Genomic DNA, 22757 nt, shown 5'->3' with positions numbered 1-22757 from the left:
GGAGGAAGGTATACAGTGGGTGTTCCCCAGGGATCGGTACTGGGACCACTGCTTTTCTTGATAAATATTAATGACTTGGACTCGAGTACACAAGGCACAATTTCAAACTTTGCAGATGACACAAAACAAAAGTATCGTGAACAGTGAGGTTAAAAAAGACTTGCGTTTATATAGCGCCTTTCACGACCACCGGACGTTTCAAAGTGCTTTACAGCCAGTGAAGTACTTTTGGAGTGCAGTCACTGTTGTAAGGATAGTGATAGACTTCGAGAGGACATGGACTGGCTGGTGGAATGGGCAGACACGTGGCAGATGAAATTTAACGCAGAAAAGTGTGAAGTGATACATTTGGGTCGGAACATAAGAAATGGGAGCAGGAGTCGGCCATTTGGCCCCTCGAGCCTGCTCCGCCATTCAATAAGATCATGGCTGATCTGATCATGGACTCAGCTCCAATTCCCTGCCTGCTCCCCATAACTGTTTACTCCTTTATCGCCCAAAAATCTGTATCTCCACCTTAAATATATTCAGTGTCCCAGCCTCCACAGCTCTCTGGGGCAGAGAATTCCACAGATTTACAACCCTCTGAGAGAAGAAATTCCTCCTCATCTCAGTTTTAAATGGGCGGCCCCTTATTCTAAGACTATGCCCCCTAGTTTTAGTTTCCCCTATGAGTGGAAACATCCTCTCTGCATCCACCTTGTCGAGCCCCTTATTATCTTATATGTTTCGATAAGATCACCTCTCATTCTTCTGAACTCGAATGTGTATAGGCCCAACCTACTCAACCTATCCTCATAAGTCAACCCCCTCATCTCCGGAATCAACCTCGTGAACCTTCTCTGAACAGCCTCCAATGCAAGTATATCCTTCCTGAAATACGGAGACCAAAACTGTACACAGTACTCCAGGTGTGGCCTCACCAATATCCTGTACAGTTGTAGCAGGACTTCTCTGCTTTTATACTCTATCCCCCTTGCAATAAAGGTCAACATTCCACTGGCCTTCCTGATCACTTGCTGTACCTGCATACTAACTTTTTTGTGTTTCATGCACAAGGACCCCCAGGTCCCTCTGTACTGCAGCACTTTGTAATTTTCTCCATTTAAATTAGAATTTGCTTTTCTATTATTATTCTATATAAACTAATGGGTGCAACCCTAAAGCAGCTGCATGAATAGAGAGACTGTGGGGGTGGGGGTATGTACACAAGTCACTGAAGGTGGCAGGGCCGGTTGAGAAAATGGTTAAAAATGCATACGGAATCCTGGGCTTCATAAATAGAGGCATAGAGTACAACAGCAAGGAAGTTATGATGAACCTGTATAAAACACTGGTTCGGCCTCAACTGGAGTATTGTGTCCGATTCTGTGCACCGCACTTTACGAAGGATGTCAAACCCTTAGAGAGGGTGCAGAAAAGATTTACGAGAGTGGTTCCAGGGATGAGGGACTTCAGTTACGTGGAGAAGCTGGGGTTGTTCTCCTCGGAGCAGAGAAGAGCAGTTGGAGTCCATCATTAAAGAAGCAGTAGCAGGACATTTGGAAAAGCAAAATTCGGTCAGACAGAGTCAGCCTGGATTTATGAAGGCGAAGTCATGTTTGACAAATTTGCTGGAGTTGTTTGAGGATGTAACGAACAGGGTGGATAAAGGGGAACCAGGGGATGTGGTGTATTTGGACTTCCAGAAGGCATTTGACAAGGTGCCACATAAAAGGTTACTGCACAAGATAAAAGTTCACGGGGTTGGGGATAATATACTAGCATGGATAGAGGATTGGCTAACTAACAGAAAACAGAGTTGGGATAAATGGTTCATTCTCTGGTTGGCAACCAGTAACCACTGGGGTGCCGCAGGGATCAGTGCTGGGACCCCAACTATTTACAATCTATATTAATGACTTGGAAGAAGGGACTGAGTGTAATGTAGCCAAGTTTGCTGACGATACAAAGATGGGAGGAAAAGCAATGTGTGAGGAGGACACAACAAATCCGCAAAAAGACATTGACAGGCTAAGTGAGTGGGCAAAAATTTGGCAGATGGAGTATAATGTTGGAAAGTGTGAGGTCACTTGGCGGAAAAAAAATCAAAGAGCAAGTTATTATTTAAATGGAGAAAGATTGCAAAGTGCTGCAGTACAGCGGGACCTGGGGGTACTTGTGCATGAAACACAAAAGGATAGTATGCAGGTACAGCAAGTGATCAGGAAGGCCAATGGTATCATCAAAGGGGATGGAGTATAAAAGCAGGGAAGTCTTACAACAGTTGTACAGGGTATTGGTGAGGCCACACCTGGAATACTGCGTGCAGTTTTGGTTTCCATATTTACGAAAGGATATATACTTGCTTTGGAGGCAGTTCAGAGAAGGTTCACTCGGTTGATTCCGGAGATGAGGAGGTTGACTTATGAGGAAAGGTTGGGTAAGTTGGGCCTCTACTCATTGGAATTCAGAAGAATGAGAGGTGATCTTATCGAAACGTATAAGATAATGAGGGGGCTCGACAAGGTGGATGCAGAGAGGATGTTTCTCCTTATGGGGGAATCTAGAACTAGGGGGCATAGTCTTAGAATAAGGACCACCCATTTAAAATTGAGATGAGGAATTTTTTCTCTGAGGGTTGTAAATCTGTGGAAGTCGCTGCCTCGGAGAGCTGTGGAAGCCGGGTCATTGAATCAATTTAAGACAGAAATAGACCGTTTCCTAAAAAGGGGACAAGGGTTTATGGGGACCCGAGTCCATGATCGGATCAGCCATGATATTAAATGGCGGAAAAGGCTCGAGGGGCCGTATGGCCGACTCCTACTCCTGCTCCTATTTCTTATGTAAGATTGAGAGGAGATTTGATCAAGGTGCTCAAAATCATGAGGGGTCTGGACAGAGTAGTCGAGAGAAACTGTTCCCATTGGTGGAAGGGGCGAGAACCAGAGGACACAGATTTAAGGCGATTGGCAGAAGAACCAAAGGTGACTCGAGGGCAAACGTTTTTACGCAGCGAGTGGTTGGGATCTGGAATGCGCTGCCTGCGAGGGTGGTGGAGGCAGACTCAATCGTGGCCTTTGAAAGGGAGTTGGACAAGTACCTGAAGAAGAAAAATCAGCAGGGCTCCGGGGAAAGTGCGGGGGAGTGGGACTGGCTGAGGTGCTCTTGCAGAGAGCCGGCACAGGTTCGACGGGCCCAATGGCGGCCTCCTGTGCTGTGACCGTTCTCTGATTCTAACGCCCAGTGTGAAATATAATCGAGTGGGAAAGGTAATGGGTAGAAGCCAGCGAGTGTGATTGCTATGTGCCGTGAGGAAACCAGAAAGCTTTGGGTGTGGAAGGAGTGGACAGGAAACCCTTGACCGGGTCAGGAGCAGGCCAGTCGGTCGTCCCAAGGAAAATCAATACTTGTATTTTTTGCTGAGGTCCCAAATTGCCGAGGTTTTTACGAACGCAATTTGAGGAGAGTTTTGCGGGCGGCTGCTGCTTGGTATTCGCTGCCAGCTGTGCGAGATGTTCCCAGTCCAACAGTCTCGCCTCTGGGCCCTGCCTCTGCCCTTCGACCTCCAGCTGGAGTAGTGTACACCCCTGTCTGTGGACACCGCTTGCTCGGGGATCTAAACCCCCTCTCTGCTTTCTCCCAGCGATGCCGAAAGTGAATCGGAATCGGAGTTGGAGTCGGAGTCGGAGACCGGGAGCGACTTCGAGGAGACTCTGAAGAAGAGGAAGAAACCAATGGCCTCGCCTCCGCACAGGTCGCCGGTAAGATGACCGCACGGCACCGCGTGTAATTGGTGTAGAGCGTGTTCTCTACAGCTCCCTCGACACTGTCTCATCAAACACTCCCAGGGCAGGTACAGCACGGGGTTAGATACAGAGTAAAGCTCCCTCTACGCTGTCCCATCAAACACTCCCAGGGCAGGTACAGCACGGGGTTAGATACAGAGTAAAGCTCCCTCTACACTGTCCCATCAAACACTCCCAGGGCAGGTACAGCACGGGGTTAGATACAGAGTAAAGCTCCCTCTACACTGTCCCATCAAACACTCCCAGGGCAGGTACAGCACGGGGTTAGATACAGAGTAAAGCTCCCTCTACACTGTCCCATCAAACACTCCCAGGGCAGGTACAGCACGGGGTTAGATACAGAGTAAAGCTCCCTCTACACTGTCCCATCAAACACTCCCAGGGCAGGTACAGCACGGGGTTAGATACAGAGTAAAGCTCCCTCTACACTGTCCCATCAAACACTCCCAGGGCAGGTACAGCACGGGGTTAGATACAGAGTAAAGCTCACTCTACACTGTCCCATCAAACACTCCCAGGGCAGGTACAGCACGGGGTTAGATACAGAGTAAAGCTCACTCTACACTGTCCCATCACACACTCCCAGGGCAGGTACAGGGGGTTAGATACAGAGTAAAGTTCCCTCTACACTGTCCCATCAAACACTCCCAGGGCAGGTACAGCACGGGGTTAGATACAGAGTAAAGTTCCCTCTACACTGTCCCATCAAACACTCCCAGGGCAGGTACAGGGGGTTAGATACAGAGTAAAGCTCCCTCGACACTGTCCCATCAAACACTCCCAGGACAGGTACAGCACGGGGTTAGATACAGAGTAAAGCTCCCTCTCGCATTGCGCCTCAGCCCCGACCTGCTGCACCAGGCTGGGTATTTTTATTTTCTGTCACCGCTATCCCGTGGCCCCATCGCAGCCAAAACTGCCAGCTGCCGCAGGAAAATCCCAGACAGCACGGATAACCCCGAGCTTCTCTTCACCAACGATCTCTGTAAACCCCTCCCCCATGCCCCCTCCACCATCGACTCCCAACAAGTAGCAGCAGTTTGTTCAGCTGTCTCCACTGCTGCCCTGTTCCCTATTCCCACTGTCACACCTCCTCCACTCCCATCTTCCCCTCTGTCCTAGACCTGATCCTGCGTGTCTCTCTCTAGTCTCTCCAAACCCCGCCCCACCCCATACCCTCTGAACTCCTCTTCTCCACGAGCCCCACCTCCTGTTCCTCTGAACACGTACCCACGAAACTCTTTCCGCCTCCGTAACATCGCCCGTCCCCGCCCCTTCTACTGCTGAAGCCCTCATCAATGCCTTTGTTACCTCCAGACTTGACTATTCCAACGCACTTCTGGCCAGCCTCCCACATTCTACCTACGTAAACTAGAGGTGATCCAAAACTCGGCTGCCCCGTGTCCTAACTCGCACCGAGTCCCGCTCACCCATCACCCCCTGTGCTCGCTGTCCCGTGTCCTAACTCGCACCGAGTCCCGCTCACCCATCACCCCCTGTGCTCGCTGCCCCGTGTCCTAACTCGCACCGAGTCCCGCTCACTCATCACCCCCTGTGCTCGCTGCCCCGTGTCCTAACTTGCACCGAGTCCCGCTCACCCACCACCCCTTGTGCTCGCTACATTGGCTCCCGGTTAAGCAACGCCTTGATTTCAAAATTCACATCGTTGTTTACAAATCACTCCATGGCCTCGCCCCTCCCTATCTCTAATCTTTTTCAGCCTCACAACCCCACCCCCGAGGTGTCTGTGCTCCTCTAATTCTGCCCTCCTGAGCTTCTCTGATTCTAATCGCTCAACCATTGTTGGCCGTGCCATCAGCTACCTGGGCCCCAAGCTCTGGAACTCCCTGCCTAAACCTCTCCGCCTCTCTTTCCTCCTTTAAGACGCCCCTTGAAACCTACCTCTTTAACCAAGCCTTTGATCATCTGCCTTAATTTCTTCTTATGTGGCTCGGTGTCAAACTTGTGTGTTTTATCTTGTGACAAACGCTGTGAAGCGCCTTGGGACCTTTTACTATGTTAAAGGCGCTATATAAATAAAAATTAATATTAATAAACTGACCAGCCAAGGTCCGATCCTGGCTCCCATGTTGCTAACATTGCGAATGTTTGGCACTCCTTGGGTACTCGTTCCTCCCCTCCCTTTCAAAACCACAGGAGCGTAATCAGTCCAAGATTGTCGCCGATCCGCCCAAGGAGCTGTCGGGAGCAGTGACTAAAATCCTGGTCACGGGGTTGGTTTTAAGGAGCGTCTTCAAGGCGGAGAGTGAGGGGGAAGAGGTTCAAGGAAGGAATTCCTGAGATTCGGGCCTCAGTCATGTTGGTACAGTCGCCAATGATGGGGGCGAATGGACAGAGGGACGTGTGAAAGGTCAGCGTTGGAGGAGGTGCCAGAGATGGGGAGGGGCAAGGCTACGGAGGGATTTGAATACGAGGAGGATTTGGAACTGGGGGAACCCCCGAACCAATGCATGTGCTGCAGTAAAGAGGGACCTGGAGGTCCTTGTGCATGAAACACAACAAGTTAGCATGCAGGTACAGCAAGTGGAATGTTGGTCTTTATTGCAAGGACGATAGAGTATAAAAGCAGAGAAGTCCTGCTACAACTATACAGGGTATTGGTGAGGCCACACCTGGAGTACTGCGTACAGTTTTGGTCTCCGTATTTAAGGAAGGATATACTTGCCTTGGAGGCTGTTCAGAGAAGGTTCACTAGGTTGATTCCGGAGATGAGGGGGTTGTCTTATGAAAAAAGGTTGAGTAGGTTGGAGTCAGAAGAATGAGAGGTGATCTTATTGAAACATATAAGATAATGAGGGGGCTCGACAAGGTGGATGCAGAGAGGATATTTCCACTCATATAGGGGAAACAAAAACTAGGGGACATAGTCTCGGAATAAGGGGCTGCCCATTTAAAACTGAGATGAGGAATTTCTTCTCTCAGAGGGTTGTAAATCTGTGGAATTCTCTGCCCCAGAGAGCTGTGGAGGCTGGGTCATTGAATATATTTAAGGTGGAGATAGACAGATTTTTGAGCGATAAGGGAGTCAAGGGTTATGGGGAGCGGGCGGGGAAGTGGAGCTGAGTCCACAATCTGATCAGCCATGATCTTATTGAATGGCGGAGCAGGCTCGAGGGGCCGAATGGCCGACGACTCCTATTTCTTACGTTCTTCGTAAGAAAGTGGTATTCGTGCCACTTTCTAGAGCGTTGTTGCGGCTGGACCTGGAGTCCTGCGTACGCCTCTGGTCACCGCAGTACTGACCGGATATTGCAGCTCGTGACTGGTTACAGAAGAGAGGAGCCAGAATGATTGACGGGGTGGAGGGGCGATATTATTGAGAGACGGATATGTAAACGGGGCTGTTTCTCACAGGAAACGTAGGCGTTTGAGAGGTGATCTGATTGCTGATTTTAGGATTCTGCAGTGACTGGATTGTGACCAGTTGTCTCACCTTGTCCAGAACATTCGAACCAGCGGACACGGCCTGTGCTGGAATGGGGCGAAAGCCAAAACTCATCTGCAGAAACAGTATTACAGTGAGCGCATGGGTAGGCTACGGAACAGCCACGGACAACGTGGACCACTTTCTATAACCTCGGGAGCCCATTATCAGCAAAGGCAGACATCGACGACGAGGTCCAACACCGTCTGCAGTGTGCCAACGCAGCCTTCGGCCGCCTGAGGAAAAGAGTGTTTGAAGATCAGGCCCTCAAATCTGGCACCAAGCTTATGGTCTACAGGGCTGTAATGATACCCGCCCTCCTGTATGGCTCAGAGATGTGGACCATGTACAGTAGACACCTCAAGTCGCTGGAGAAATACCACCAACGATGTCTCCGCAAGGTCCTGCAAATCCCCAGGGAGGACAGACGCACCAATGTTAGCGTCCTCGACCAGGCCAACATCCCCAGCATCGAAGCACTGACCACACTCGACCAGCTCCGCTGGGCAGGCCACATTGTCCGCATGCCCGACACGAGACTCCCAAAGCAAGCGCTCTACTCGGAACTCCTACACGGCAAGTGAGCTCCAGGTGGGCAGAGGAAACGTTTCAAGGACACCCTCAAAGCCCCCTTGATAATGTGCAACATCCCCACCGACACCTGGCCAAAGACCGCCCTAAGTGGAGGAAGAGCATCTGGGAGGGCGCTGAGCACCTCGAGTCTCATCACCAAGAACATGCAGAAAGCAAGCGCAGGCAGCGGAAGGAGCGTGCGGCAAACCAGACTCCCCACCCACCCTTTGCTTCAACCACTTTCTGTCCCACCTGTGACAGAGACTGTAATTCCCGTATTGGACTGTTCAGTCACCTGAGAACTCACTTTTGGAGTGGAAGCAAGTCTTCCTCGATTTCGAGGGACTGCCTCTGATGATGATTAGGTCTATTTATGGTAGTTAGCTCGGTCAATGATGCGGTAATCATCACCAGTGAGGTCATCAGCTGTCAGCTGGAGGCAGTCCAGAGAAGGCTCACTAGGTTGATTCCAGTGATGAAGGGGTTGACTTACAAAGAAAGGTTGGGCCTCTATTCATTGGAGTTCAGAAGAATAAGCGGTGATTTTATTGAAACATAAGATAATGAGGGTGCTCGACAAGGTGGATTTAGAGAGGATATTTCCACTCGTAAGGGAAGCTAAAACTACGGGACGTTGTCTCAGAATAAGGGGCCGCCCATTTAAAACCGCTGAGAAATTTCTTCTGAGGGTCGTGAGTCTGTGGAATTCTCTGCCCCAGAGAGCTGTGGAGGCTGGGTCATTGAATATATTTAAGGTGGAGATAAAGAGATTTTTGAGCGATAAGGGAATAAAGGGTTATGGGGAGCGGGCGGGGAAGTGGAGCTGAGTCCATGATCAGATCAGCCATGATCTTATTGAATGGCGGAGCAGGCTCGAGGGGCCAAATGGCCGACTCCTGCTCCTATTATAGGCAGCGGAAGGAGTGTGCGGCAAACCAGATTCCCCACCCACCCTTTCCCTCAACCACTGTCTGTCCCACCTGTGACAGAGACTGTAATTCCCGTTTTGGACTGTTCAGTCACCTGAGAACTCACTCTCTGAGTGGAAGCAAGTCTTCCTCGATTCCAACTGCCTATGATGATGATGAGATGGAACAGGCTCACGACGGAGACGGTGGGAGCAGTTCGTGTTGATTCATTGAAATGTAAATTGGATAGCTTTCTTTCAGAAAGGGACTTTTTTTTGGGATACAGTGTCTTGAGTAATGCGAGACGTGACGTGTGGTGAGTAGCGAGCTCGGGAGGAACAGGAGACTTTGGGTCTCTGGTTCTTAAAGCTCTCTCCCAATGGGAGTTCCCTCACCTCCTGTCTGGGTCTGTTGAAGGCTCGCTGATCGAGAGTGATTGGTCAACGACCCCACTGTCGTTGTATAATACAACTACCAGGATGGCAGGGTGTAAACCGGATGGATTCTCGGTCAGCGAGCACAGGGGTGGCCACTGAGCAGGGCGGGTGCGAGCTCGGATAAAGGCAGCAGAGTTTTGGATGAGCTGAAGTGTACAGGGGGCGTGCAGGCCAGGGAGCCCTGGAGTCTGGGAGTGACTGGAACACGGACGAGGGTTTCAGCAGCAGCAGATGAGCTGAGACGGAACGAGACTTTCGATGTTACGGAGGCATCGAGCGAAGTATGTGGTGTTGAGGCTGAACCAGACTCTTCGCAACCTCGGTGCTATATTTGACCCTGAAATGAGCTTTCGACCACATATCCGCAGCGTAACTAAGACCGCCTGTTTCCACCTCCATAACATCGCCCGTCTCCGCCCCTGCCTCAGCTCATCCGCTGCTGAAGCCCTCATCCGTGCCTTTGTTACCTCCAGACTCGACTATTCCAACACACTCCTGGCTGGCCTCCCACATTCTCCCCTACGTAAACTGGAGGTGATCCAAAACTCGCACCGAGTCCTGCTCACCCATCACCCCTGGACTCGCTGCCCCGTGTCCTAACTCGCACTGAGTCCCGCTCACCCATCACCCCTGTGCTCGCTGAGCCCGTGTCCTAACTCGCACCAAGTCCCGCTCACCCATCACCCCTGTGCTCGCTGAGCCCGTGTCTTAACTCTCACCAAGTCCTGCTCACCCATCACCCCTGTGCTCGCTGAGCCCGTGTCCTAACTCGCACCAAGTCCCGCTCACCCATCTCCCCCTGTGCTCGCTGCCCCGTGTGCTAACTCGCACCGAGTCCCGCTCACCCATCGCCCCCTGTGCTCGCTGAGCCCGTGTCCTAACTCGCACCGAGTCCCGCTCACCCATCGCCCCCTGTGCTCGCTGAGCCCGTGTCCTAACTCGCACCGAGTCCCACTCACCCATCACCCCCTGTGCTCGCTGACCTACATTGGCTCCTGGTTAAGCAACGCCTCGATTTCAAAATTCTCATCCTTGTTTACAAATCCCTCCATGGCCCTCGCCCCCTCCCTATCTCTGTAATCTCCTCCAGCCCCACAACCCCCCAAAATGTCTGCGCTCCTCTAATTCTGCCCTCCTGACCATCCCTGATTATAATCGCTCCACCATCGGTGGCCGTGCCTTCTGTTGCCTGGGCCCCAAGCTCTAGAACTCCCTTCCTAAACCTCTCTCTCTCCCTTTTTAAGAAGCTCCTTAAAACCTACCTCTTTGCCCAAGCTTTCGGTCACCTGGGGCTAATTTCTCTTTGTGGCTCGGTGTCGAACCTTTGTCTTGTAACAGTGCTGTGAAGCACCTTAGGACGATGCTATATAAATGCAAGTTGTTGTTGAGGTTCTGCTTGTCGCTCCGATATGTTTGCAGCTGGCCAAGCGGCCGAGGCGTGTGCTGGTGGAGAGGAAGGTGGCTGCAAGGAAGACCAATACGGCCAGGAAGCCAAAGCTCGGCGCTGTGCCCGGGTCAGCGAGACTGGCGAAGAGTGCCCCACAGGTGGGTTCGGACTGGCAGCCAGCGGGCTGTGGCCGTCGGTGACCCACTTGCATTTCTACACCCCCTTCAACCACCTCCGCACGTCCCAAAAACACTTCACAGCCGCTGAAGCACGTCTGACGTGTAGTCACTGTTGTAATGTAAGAAATGCCAATGTGCACATAGCAAGCTCCCACAAACAGCACTGTGATAATGGCCAGATCCGCCGCCTTTAGTGATGTTAGTTGAGGATAAATATTGGCCCAGGACACGGAGAACCCCCACCCCCATTCCATTCTTCTTCAAAATAGTGCAGCGGGATCTTTCACATCCACCCTACGGATAGACGGGGGTCTCTGTTTAACGCCTCATCCAAAAGACAACACCTGTGACGGTGCGGGGCTCCCTCAGCGCTGCCCTTCCGACAGTGCGGGGCTCCCTCGACGCTGCCCCTCCGACAGTGCGGCGCTCCCTCAGCGCTGCCCCTCCGACAGTGCGGCGCTCCCTCAGCGCTGCCCCTCCGACAGTGCGGGGCTCCCTCAGCACTGCCCCTCCCACAGTGCGGCGCTCCCTTAGCACTGCCCCTCCCACAGTGCGGCGCTCCCTCAGCACTGCCCCTCCAACAGTGTGGCGCTCCCTCGGCACTGCCCCTCCGACGGTGCTGCGCTCCCTCAGTACTGCCCCTCTGGCGGTGCGGCGCTCCCTCAGTACTGCCCCTCCCACGGTGCAGCGCTCCCTCAGCACAGGGTGTGGGCCTGGATTTTGTGCTCTTGTCCCTGGATCGGGACTTGGACCCACAACCCTCTGACTCCGAGGCGAGAGAGCTGTGGTAACACATGGCGATTGATGTCCCTGACTGATGCTGCTTCCTAACTAGATTCACCCCCCAGGTGCCCGTAGTTCTGGACCATTAGTGTTAGACAATTTCTCCCATCCATTCCTTTTGTAAATGAATCGGTCCGTGCTGGAATCCGATTCGGTTTGCCACTTGGCCAACTCCCCCTTCGGTGATTGGAACTGTTGACCAGCCTCACAACCGCACCTGGTCCTGTTTATCTACCTCCCCCACCCCCCCCCCCCCACTAACCCAGCCGGCCTCCGTCAGCACTGACTGCGAGAGGGGACCTGAGGTTGGTGTCTGGACACCAAACCTTTCCTCCGGGTTTCTCCAGCTGACACAGATGCATCCCAAGGCTGCCCCAATATATATGTGCATCATCTGAAATATACCCACATACTCACACCCTTCCACACACACACTCACACGTACACACTCCCCCCCTCCCCCTCGCACACCCGCGCCCTCCCCCTCGCGCTCCCGCACCATTTCACACGCACTCACCCTCCAATGTGTTGGCAGCTCTCCAGGAGACCAAGGCGCGTGCTGGTCGCGAGGAACCAGGCAGCGGGGAAAGAGAACAGTTCGATGTGGCCGGGCCGCGACCAGGACGCCAGTGACCTGCCTTCGAGCCCCCGACAGCCGAAAAGTGCGGCGCAGGTGAGTGTCGGAGCTCACGGGAGGTGGCCGAAAGTCTTTGGCCCCTCGAAATAATCGCACAAGTTCACCAAGAGGGGGCCGCTGCGAGCTATAGAATGGCAGCTGTGTGCGTGACAAGCAATATCTCTGACAAGGGGCTTTAGTTCGGAGACGATTGTGGCGGAGTCGCTCGGCCTGGTGAAGGGTCCCCACGGTTGGGCATCGGACCCACCGCTGCAGAGATGTGGCTTTTGGTAATCCATGGCGACAGTGCCCCTCACTGATGCTGCTTCCGACCATCGGTGTTACCCATTTACTCCCAAACACTCCTACATAGGCATCGCACCATCGGAACAGGAGGAGGCCATTCAGCCCCTCGAGCCTGTTCCGCTATTCGATAAGACCATGGCTGATCTGCGATCTAACTCCATATACCCACCTTTGCCCCATATCTCTTCATATCTTTGGTTAACAGAAAATTATTGAATAAATTTACAGCACGGCAGGAGGCCATTCGGCCCATCGTGTCCGTGCCGGCCGACCAAGAGCTACCCAGCCGAATCCCACTTTCCAGCTCTTGGTCCGTAGCCCTGTAGGTTGCAGCACTTTAAGTGCACTTCCAAGTATCACGCGAGTATCTTTTAAATGTGGTGAGGGTTTCTGCCTCTACCGCCCTTTCAGGCAGTGAGTCCCAGACCCCCACCACCCTCTGGGTAAAGAAATGCCCCCTCCTATCTCCTCTAAACCTCCCCCCAATTACTTTAAATCTATGCCTTATCAATCTCCGATTTAAAATTAACAACTGACCCCCCCAGCATCAATTGCCGTTTGCGGAAGAGAGTTCCAAACCTCTACCACCCTTTGTGTGTAGAAGTGTTTCCTAATTTCACTCCTGAAAAGCCTGGCTCTAATTCTAAGACCATGCCCCCTCGTCCCAGGTGTAGCAGTTATAATGGGTGACTTTAATATGCACATAGATTGGGCTAGCCAAACTGGAAGCAATACGGTGGAGGAGGATTTCCTGGAGTGCATAAGGGATGGTTTTCTAGACCAATATGTTGAGGAACCAACTAGGGGGGAGGCCATCTTAGACTGGGTGTTGTGTAATGAGAGAGGATTAATTAGCAATCTCATTGTGCGAGGCCCCTTGGGGAAGAGTGACCATAATATGGTGGAATTCTGCATTAGGATGGAGAATGAAACAGTAATTTCAGAGACCATGGTCCAGAACTTAAAGAAGGGTAACTTTGAAGGTATGAGGCGTGAATTGGCTAGGATAGATTGGCGAATGATACTTAGGGGGTTGACTGTGGATGGGCAATGGCAGACATTTAGAGACCGCATGGATGAAGTACAACAATTGTACATTCCTGTCTGGCGTAAAAATAAAAAGGGGAAGGTGGCTCAACCGTGGCTATCTAGGGAAATCAGGGATAGTATTAAAGCCAAGGAAGTGGCATACAAATTGGCCAGAAATAGCAGCGAACCTGGGGACTGGGAGAAATTTAGAACTCAGCAGAGGAGGACAAAGGGTTTGATTAGGACAGGGAAAATGGAGTACGAGAAGAAGCTTGCAGGGAACATTAAGGCGGATTGCAAAAGTTTCTATAGGTATGTAAAGAGAAAAAGGTTGGTGAAGACAAACGTAGGTCCCCTGCAGTCAGAATCAGGGGAAGTCATAACGGGGAACAAAGAAATGGCGGATCAATTGAACAAGTACTTTGGTTCGGTATTCACTAAGGAGGATACAAACAACCTTCCGGATATAAAAGGGGTCAGAGGGTCTAGTAAGGAAGAGGAACTGAGGGAAATCTTTATTAGTCGGGAAATTGTGTTGGGGAAATTGATGGGATTGAAGGCCGATAAATCCCCAGGGCCTGATGGCCTGCATCCTAGAGTACTTAAGGAGGTGGCCTTGGAAATAGCGGATGCATTGACAGTCATTTTCCAACATTCCATTGACTCTGGATCAGTTCCTATGGAGTGGAGGGTAGCCAATGTAACCCCACTTTTTAAAAAAGGAGGGAGAGAGAAAACAGGGAATTATAGACCGGTCAGCCTGACCTCAGTAGTGGGTAAAATGATGGAATCAATTATTAAGGATGTCATAGCAGTGCATCTGGAAAATGGTGACATGATAGGTCGAAGTCAGCATGGATTTGTGAAAGGGAAATCATGCTTGACAAATCTTCTGGAATTTTTTGAGGATGTTTCCAGTAAAGTGGACAAAGGAGAACCAGTTGATGTGGTATATTTGGACTTTCAGAAGGCTTTCGACAAGGTCCCACACAAGAGATTAATGTGCAAAGTTAAAGCACATGGGATTGGGGGTAGTGTGCTGACGTGGATTGAGAACTGGTTGTCAGACAGGAAGCAAAGAGTAGGAGTAAACGGGTACTTTTCAGAATGGCAGGCAGTGACTAGTGGAGTGCCGCAAGGTTCTGTGCTGGGGCCCCAGCTGTTTACATTGTACATTAATGATTTAGACGAGGGGATTAAATGCAGTATCTCCAAATTTGCGGATGATACTAAGTTGGGTGGCAGTGTGAGCTGCGAGGAGGATGCTATTAGGCTGCAGAGTGACTTGGATAGGTTAGGTGAGTGGGCAAATGCATGGCAGATGAAGTATAATGTGGATAAATGTGAGGTTATCCACTTTGGTGGTAAAAACAGAGAGACAGACTATTATCTGAATGGTGACAGATTAGGAAAAGGGAAGGTGCAACGAGACCTGGGTGTCATGGTACATCAGTCATTGAAGGTTGGCATGCAGGTACAGCAGGCGGTTAAGAAAGCAAATGGCATGTTGGCCTTCATAGCGAGGGGATTTGAATACAGGGGCAGGGAGGTGTTGCTACAGTTGTACAGGGCCTTGGTGAGGCCACACCTGGAGTATTGTGTACAGTTTTGGTCTCCTAACTTGAGGAAGGACATTCTTGCTATTGAGGGAGTGCAGCGAAGGTTCACCAGACTGATTCCCGGGATGGCGGGACTGACCTATCAAGAAAGATTGGATCAATTGGGCTTGTATTCACTGGAGTTCAGAAGAATGAGAGGGGACCTCATAGAAACGTTTAAAATTCTGACGGGTTTAGACAGGTTAGATGCAGAAAGAATGTTCCCAATGTTGGGGAGGTCCAGAACCAGGGGTCACAGTCTGAGGATAAGGGGTAAGCCATTTAGGACCGAGATGAGGAGAAACTTCTTCACCCAGAGAGTGGTGAACCTGTGGAATTCTCTACCACAGAAAGTAGTTGAGGCCAATTCACTAAATATATTCAAAAGGGAGTTAGATGAAGTCCTTACTACTCGGGGGATCAAGGGTTATGGCGAGAAAGCAGGAAGGGGGTACTGAAGTTTCATGTTCAGCCATGAACTCATTGAATGGCGGTGCAGGCTAGAAGGGCTGAATGGCCTGCTCCTGCACCTATTTTCTATGTTTCTATGTTTCTATGTCCTAGAATCCCCAACCATCGGGAATAGTGTCTCTCTATCTACCCTCTCTGTCCCCCTTACTATCCTGAAAACTTCGATCAGATCACCCCTTAACCTTCTAAATTCCAGGGAATACAACCCTAGCTTGTGTAATCTCTCCTCGTAACGTAACCCTTGGCGTGCGGGTATCACTCTGGTAAACCTATGCTGGGCTCCCTCCAAGGCCTCCCTAAGGTGTGGAGCCCAGAACTGCTCACAGTGCTCCAGGTGTGGTCTAACCAGGGCTTTGTACAGCTGCAGCATAACTTCTACCCCCTTGTATTCTAGTCCTCCAGATATAAAGGCCAGCATTCCACGAGCATTTCTGATTATTTCCTGTACCTGTCCGTGACATTTTAATGACCAATGTACCTGGACACCCTGAACAATAAAGGAGAGGGTGTCAAAATGAAATGCAGAGAAGTTAGGAAAGAATTCAACAGAACAATTAGGAAAGCAAAGAGGAAATATCGAATTCAATTATCAAGATAGATTAAAAAGTAATAATAAACTACTGACGCATGTAACAGAAGGTGAATTGGGGTTAAGGATCATCATCAGAGGCAGTCCCTCGGAATCGAGGAAGACTTGCTTCCACTCTCAAAGTGAGTTCTCAGGTGACTGTACAGTCCAATATGGGAATTACAGTTTCTGTCACAGGTGGGACAGACAGTGGTTGAAGGAAAGGGAGGGTGGGACTGGTTTGCCGCACGCTCCTTCCGCTGCCCGCGCTTGCTTTCTGCACGCTCTCGGTGACGAGACTCGAGGTGCTCAGCGCCCTCCCGGATGCTCTCCCTCCACTTGGGGTGGACTGGTCTTTGGCCAGGGACTCCCAGGTGTCGGTGGGGATGTTGCACTTTACCAGGGAGGCTTTGAAGGTGTCCCTGTAACGTTTCCTCTGCCCACCTGGGGCTCGCTTGCCGTGTAGGAGTTCCGAGTGGACCCCCAAAGCAAGCGCTGTACTCGAAACTCTGACGGGTACGGATAGGCCCACTAAGTGATACACAAGATAAACTCTGGCAATGGCGGTGAAATGGCACCAATATTAAATCGTTATTTTGCCTCGTTATTTACAGGGAGACTAACATGGTGGATGTGACATTAGAAGAAGAGATCAAAAAAGATATAAAGGCATTTAAGAGAGAAAGGGAGATTATCGATAAACTAATCCAATTTAAAGGGATAAAACCCTTGATCCAGATGGATTACACCCGCGCAAATTAAAAGAAGTTGGGGAAGAGACAACAGAGGCACTATTACATATAGATATATAAAACAATCCATTAGAAAAGGGAATAGTGCCCGAGAACAGGCGGGCAGCTAATGTGATTCCTATATTTAAAAACGAGAGATCGAACAAGTCCAGAGAGCAAAAGACCCGTTAGCTTAACGTCCGAGATAGGGAAGAGAATGAAATCTTTACTCAAAGGTGTAATGGAAAAACATTCAGAAACCGAAAATATAATAGAGTAGTCAGCACTGGTTCCAAAATGGAAGGTCATGCTTGAGCAAATGCTTTTTCCTCTGAAGAAGTAACATTAAATGAGGCTGATGCAGTAGAGGTAATATGTTTGGATTACTCAAAGGCTGACGTATGGTCTGTGTGGAGCATAAACGCCGGCGAGGATGTGTTGGGCCGAGTGGCCTGTGTCCGTGCTGTACTTTCTATGTAATCCCGTTGATCAATGACTCTCTTTCCCCCTCCCGCCGCGCACACTCACACCCTCCGATGTGTTGGCAGCTCTCCGTGCGACCAAGACGCGCCCTGGCCGAGAGCAACCAGATCCTGGGGGGAAAGAGCGCTTCGATGCAGCTGGACAGCGAGCAGGATGCCAGTCACCTGTCTGTCAGCACCAGGCAGCCGAAAAGTGCGGTGCAGGTGAGTGTCGGAGAAAGGGGGGTGGGGAGGGGAAGGGAAGGGAAGGCCGCTGTGGGCTGTCTGGGGAATGAAACCTTTGCTGGCCCCGCTCCTCGCTCCAGACAGCGTTTCAATCAAAAAGCAATGGGCGCCGAGCGACAGTGGAAGGGAGGCCTGAGCGGTGGGGGGGGGGGGGGGCTGGAGGCTCCGTGACTGAAGGTGGGCAGGAAGGGATGGCGAGGGTGCAGGTACGCAGAGTGAGAGCAGCCTCGTGCTCCCTCTGGCGGACAGGCGGGGCAGGGCCTCGCAGGCTGGAAGCCGTTAAGCGGCGTGTCAATGAGGATGGGGGATTCAGCGTGCTGGGGGTGTGGGTACTGGGAGTTGGGAAGCACTGCAGCGACGGAGCTGCATTACGTGGGGGCTGAATTTGGGTGCGTTGTGGCGCGTCTCGTGCGCTGGAAGGAGGGGTGGGGACAGGCGCAGAAGCCTGCTGGCACCGGAGGGAGGGTGCGGACGGTTAGTTTCGGTGGGAGTGCAAGGTGCGGCGGGAAGAGGCAGGCCATTGGTTGATCAGCTCGAGGTCTGACAGCACGCCGAGGGAACTCGGCTTCAGTCTGAGCAGGTAACTGCGCGGGAGGTGGGGCCGGAGAGCTGGGCAGTCCCCGTTTCCACACCCCCCAGAGCCTGCCCGCTGCTTCTCCCCCCAACACCCCCGTCCCCGCGGGCTCTCATCCTCGCCCCCGTCACTGTCCGTTGCTGAGATGAGGGCACCGTGCTGCTCTATCCTTCGTCCGACCCGAGCTCCCGGACACAGAGCCTGGTTTTACAACAGTAGGCCACAAAGCCCCTCGAGCCTGCTCCGCCATTTAATACGATCATGGCTGATCCAATCATGGACTCGGGTCCACTTCCCTGCCCGCTCCCCATAACTCCTTATTCCCTTATCGTTTAAGAAACTGTCTGTCTCTGTCTTAAATTGATTCAATGACCCAGCATCCACAGCTCTCTGAGGCAGAGAATTCCACAGATTTACAACCCTCTGAGAGAAGAAATTCCTCCTCGTCTCAGTTTTAAATGGGCGGCCCCTTATTCTAAGATCACACCCAATAGTTCTAGTCTCCCCATCAGTGGAAACATCCTCTCTGCATCCACCTTGTCAAGCCCCCTCATAATCTTATGCGTTTCGATAAGATCACCTCTCGTTCTTCTGAATTCCAATGAGTAGAGGCCCAGCCTACTCAACGTTTCCTCATAAGTCAACCCCCTCATCCCTGGAATCAACCGAGTGAACCTTCTCTGAACTGCCTCCAAAGCAAGTATATCCTTTTGTAAATATGGAAACCAAAACTGCACGCAGTATTCCAGGTGTGGCCTCACCAATACCCTGTACAATTGTAGCAAGACTTCCCTGCTTTTATACTCCATCCCCTTTGCAATAAAGGCCAAGATACCATTGGCCTTCCTGATCACTTGCTGTTCCTGCATATTATCCTTTTGTGTTTCATGCACAAGGACCCCCAGGCACTTTATGTTGGGAGGTTAAACGGGTGGTTAGTCGACCCCTTGCTGCTCTTTGTGCTACTATCTCTCTCTCTGAGGCTCCGCCTCTGTGTTTGTTGCATGAACTTTGCCTCATTGGTGCTGAGTGAGGTGTGAGGTTGTGTAATGGAAGGGGCGGGAGAACCCTACAGATACTGTACGGTATTGAATTGTTGGACATAACACCACCCTCCGCGATGGACGAGGGTGAGGGGAGGTGCTGGGTAACTGGGGCTCTGTGAAAGATCTTTCTCTGAACTCGCTGTGTGTCTGCAGCCCTCCAGGAAACTGCGGCCGGCAGTGGTGGCGAAAGGTTCGGCTCGCGGGCAGCACAAGGAAGCCAGCAACCTGTTCGAGGCGGTGAAAATGGCAAAGAGTGCCATGCAGGTCGGTGCCCGAGGCAGCCCCTTCCCCTGTGTATGGAGGGGTCCGGGGGGGGCGAGGGTTTGGGCTCACCGTGTTACGCAGTGATTAGTGTTTTGTTAATAATTAACTCCTGGGATGTGGGTGTCGCTGGCAAGGCCGACATTTATTGCCCATCCCTAACTGCCCCTTGAGAAGGTGGTGGTGAGCCACCATCTTGAACCGCTGCAGTCCGTGTGGTGAAGGTGCTCCCACAGTGCTGTTAGGGAGGGAGTTCCAGGATTTTGACCCAGCGACGATGAAGGAACAGCCGATCTATTTGCAAGTCGGGATGGTGTGTGACTCGGAGGGGAACGTGGAGGTGGTGGTGTTCCCATGCGCCTGCTGCCCTTGTCCTTCTGGGCGGTAGAGGTCGCGGGTTTGGGAGGTGCTGCGGAAGAAGGTTTGCTCGAGACTGGCTTCTGAAAGGGAAAATCGCAAAAACTGTGTGCAGCACTGGGGTTGGGGGGGGGGGGAGGGGTGTGGTCTGCCGGTGTTGATGTCGGGGGGGGGAGGGGGACGGTGTTGGAGGGGTGGGGGGAGGGGGCTGGTCTGTGGATGGGGACGATGGTGGGGTGGGGGGGAGAGTTTGGGGATGCTGTTGGAGGGGTGGGGGTGTCTGGGTGGTGATGGGGGAGGGGGGGGGGGACTGTGTTGGAGGGTGTCAGAGATGTTGCGGGGGGGGGCGGTAAAGGAGCACACTGACACGATGAGTGTGCACACTGCCTGCTGAGAGTGGGACTGATGTGTGGTCCCTCCGACAGACGCTGGTCGATGAGTGGCTGGAGTTTTACAAGCTGGACAGGGAGGCAGGTCTGCTGGAGCTGCTCAACTTCGTCATCCACTGCTGTGGCTGCAAAGGTAAAAGGACGGAGGGCGCGTGCGCTGCCCGGGAGCGGGGCTGACAGCTCACCAGCTGATTCGTCAGAATCAGACTGTCAGAGTGTGTGTGTGGTCCAGGGGGGCTGGGGTCCTGGGAGGCTGGGTCCAGGGAAAGTGCCGCTCGGATCGAAGCCGGCGGGGAACAGAATAGTGCGGGGGAGAACGCGTGGAGTTGGTCGTCGTGAATTGAAACTGAAACGCCGACGAGCTGTTGGAGGAGACAGGGCGGGCGGGTTGTATTCCCGCCTCCATCCCGGAGAGGCTGAGGCAAGCTCCGGTTCTCTCCCGGCAGCCCCGACCGTGACTGACTGACTGACTGACTGACTGACTGACGCAGGGACTGGGGCCACCACGGCTCAGGGCCTCGGCCATCGACCGTCCGTCTGTCCAGGGATGGGCGTTGTGCTCTCCCCCTGAGGGCGGGACGGGCGGCTAATCCCCCTGGCCCGGGGGGATTGGGCGGGACGGGCGGCTAATCCCCCTGGTCCGGGGGGAAGGCAATCCGGAGTATCCAGGCTCGTGCTGAAGCTGGAGGTGGTCCCCCCCCTGGCCCCCCGCCCCCTGTCTCCCACATACTGACCCTGGATCTACAGTGGCCAGTTACCCCTCCCCTTCCTGTTGGAGATTTGAATGTGTGGGGTGCGGTGCTCCTGTTCCTGTGTAAAGGCTCGAGGGGCTGAATGGCCTCCTGTTCCTGTGCAACAGGCTCGAGGGGCTGAATGGGCCTCCTGTTCCAATGTAACGGACTCGAGGTGCTGAACAGCCTCCTGTTCCTGTGTAGCAGGCTCGAGGAGCTGAATGGGCCTCCTCCTATTCCTGTGTAACAGGCTCGAGGGGCTGAATGGGCCTCCTCCTGTTCCTGTGTAACAGGCTCGAGGGGCTGAACAGCCTCCTATTCCTGTGCAACAGGCTCGAGGGACCAAACGGCCTCCTGTTCCTGTGTAACAGGCTTGAGGGACCGAACAGCCTCCTGTTCCTGTGTAACAGGCTCTATGGGCTGAATGAGCCTCCTGTTCCTGTGTAACAGGCTCGAGGGACCGAACAGCCTCCTGTTCCTGTGTAACAGGCTCTATGGGCTGAATAAGCCTCCTGTTCCTGTGTAACAGGCTCTATGGGCTGAATGAGCCTCCTGTTCCTGTGTAACAGGTTCTATTGGCTGAATGAGCCTCCTGTTCCTGTGTAACAGGCTCGAGGGGCTGAATGGGCCTCCTCCTGTTCCTGTGTAACAGGCTCGAGGGGCTGAATGGGCCTGCTCCTGTTCCTGTGTAACAGGCTCGAGGGGCTGAATGGGCCTCCTCCTGTTCCTGTGTAACAGGCTCGAGGGGTTGAATGGCCTCCTCCTGTTCCTGTGTAACAGGCTCGAGGAGCTGAATGGCCTCCTCCTGTTCCTGTGCAACAGGTTCTATTGGCTGAATGGGCCTCCTGTTCCTGTGTAACAGGCTCGAGGGGCTGAATGGCCTCCTCCTGTTCCTGTGCAACAGGTTCTATTGGCTGAATGGGCCTCCTGTTCCTGTGTAACAGGCTCGAGGGGCTGAACAGCCTCCTGTTCCTGTGTGACAGGCTCTATGGGCTGAATGAGCCTCCTGTTCCTGTGTAACAGGCTCGAGGGACCGAACGGCCTCCTGTTCCTGTGTAACAGGCTCGAGGGACCGAACAGCCTCCTGTTCCTGTGTAACAGGCTCTATGGGCTGAATGAGCCTCCTGTTCCTGTGTAACAGGCTCGAGGGACCGAATGAGCCTCCTGTTCCTGTGTAACAGGCTCGAGGGACCGAACGGCCTCCTGTTCCTGTGGCGAGTGGCACTGTAGGGAAGCGGTTATGCTCACTTGACCAAGCCCTGGCTCATCCCACGGCTCTTCCTTCACTTCAGGTGTGGTTACGTCGGGGATGTTCCAGAAGCTGCAGAATGCGGAGATAATCCGGAAGATGACTGAGGAGTTCGACGAGGTAGGAAGGGAAGTGCTGGGCGCCCTGTTGATACCCAGGATCTGTGCTCAGGCCTCAACTATTCATTGAATTTATTAATGGCTTGGATAATGCAGTGGGAAGATTGGGTAGACTGGGCCGATCGTCTCTGGAGTTTAGAAGGAGAGGTGATCTGATTGAAACCTATAAGATTCTGAGGGTAGATGCAGGGAGGATGTTCCCCCCGGGCTGGGGAGTCTAGAACCAGGGGTCACACAGTCTCAGGATAAGGGCTCGGCCATTTAGGACTGAGATGAGGAGGAATTTCTTCACTGAGGGTGGCGAATCTTTGGAATTCTCTGCCCCGAGGGCTGTGGAGGCTCAGTCGTTGAGTATATTCAAGGCCGAGGTTGCTGGAGTTTTGGGCCCGAGGTGAGTGGAAGGATATGGGGATCGGGGAGGGAGAGTGGAGTCGAGGTCGATGATCGTGTTGAATGGCGGGGTAGGCAGGAGAGGCCGAATTGTGCCGTGATGTGGCTGGGAAGA

The 22757-nt window shown here is 52.6% G+C and overlaps 1 protein-coding gene across 1 annotated transcript in view; it reads left to right on the top strand.

Moving 5' to 3' along the window:
* The window catches only part of LOC139232793 (cohesin subunit SA-1-like), a 68746-nt gene that overhangs the window by 18857 nt on the left and 27132 nt on the right, over positions 1–22757 (top strand). The window contains exons 3-9 of the mRNA XM_070863286.1: positions 3626–3743; positions 10571–10696; positions 12036–12173; positions 17368–17505; positions 19300–19410; positions 20190–20286; positions 22177–22253. Coding sequence (XP_070719387.1) covers positions 3626–3743; positions 10571–10696; positions 12036–12173; positions 17368–17505; positions 19300–19410; positions 20190–20286; positions 22177–22253 — 805 coding nt within the window. The remainder of the gene's footprint in view (positions 1–3625; positions 3744–10570; positions 10697–12035; positions 12174–17367; positions 17506–19299; positions 19411–20189; positions 20287–22176; positions 22254–22757) is intronic.

Source organism: Pristiophorus japonicus, chromosome 20 (assembly GCF_044704955.1).
Source record: "Pristiophorus japonicus isolate sPriJap1 chromosome 20, sPriJap1.hap1, whole genome shotgun sequence".
NCBI lineage: Eukaryota > Metazoa > Chordata > Chondrichthyes > Pristiophoridae > Pristiophorus > Pristiophorus japonicus.
The sequence above is the reverse complement of the archived record's forward strand: the minus strand, read 5'-3'. Positions and strand labels throughout refer to the sequence as shown.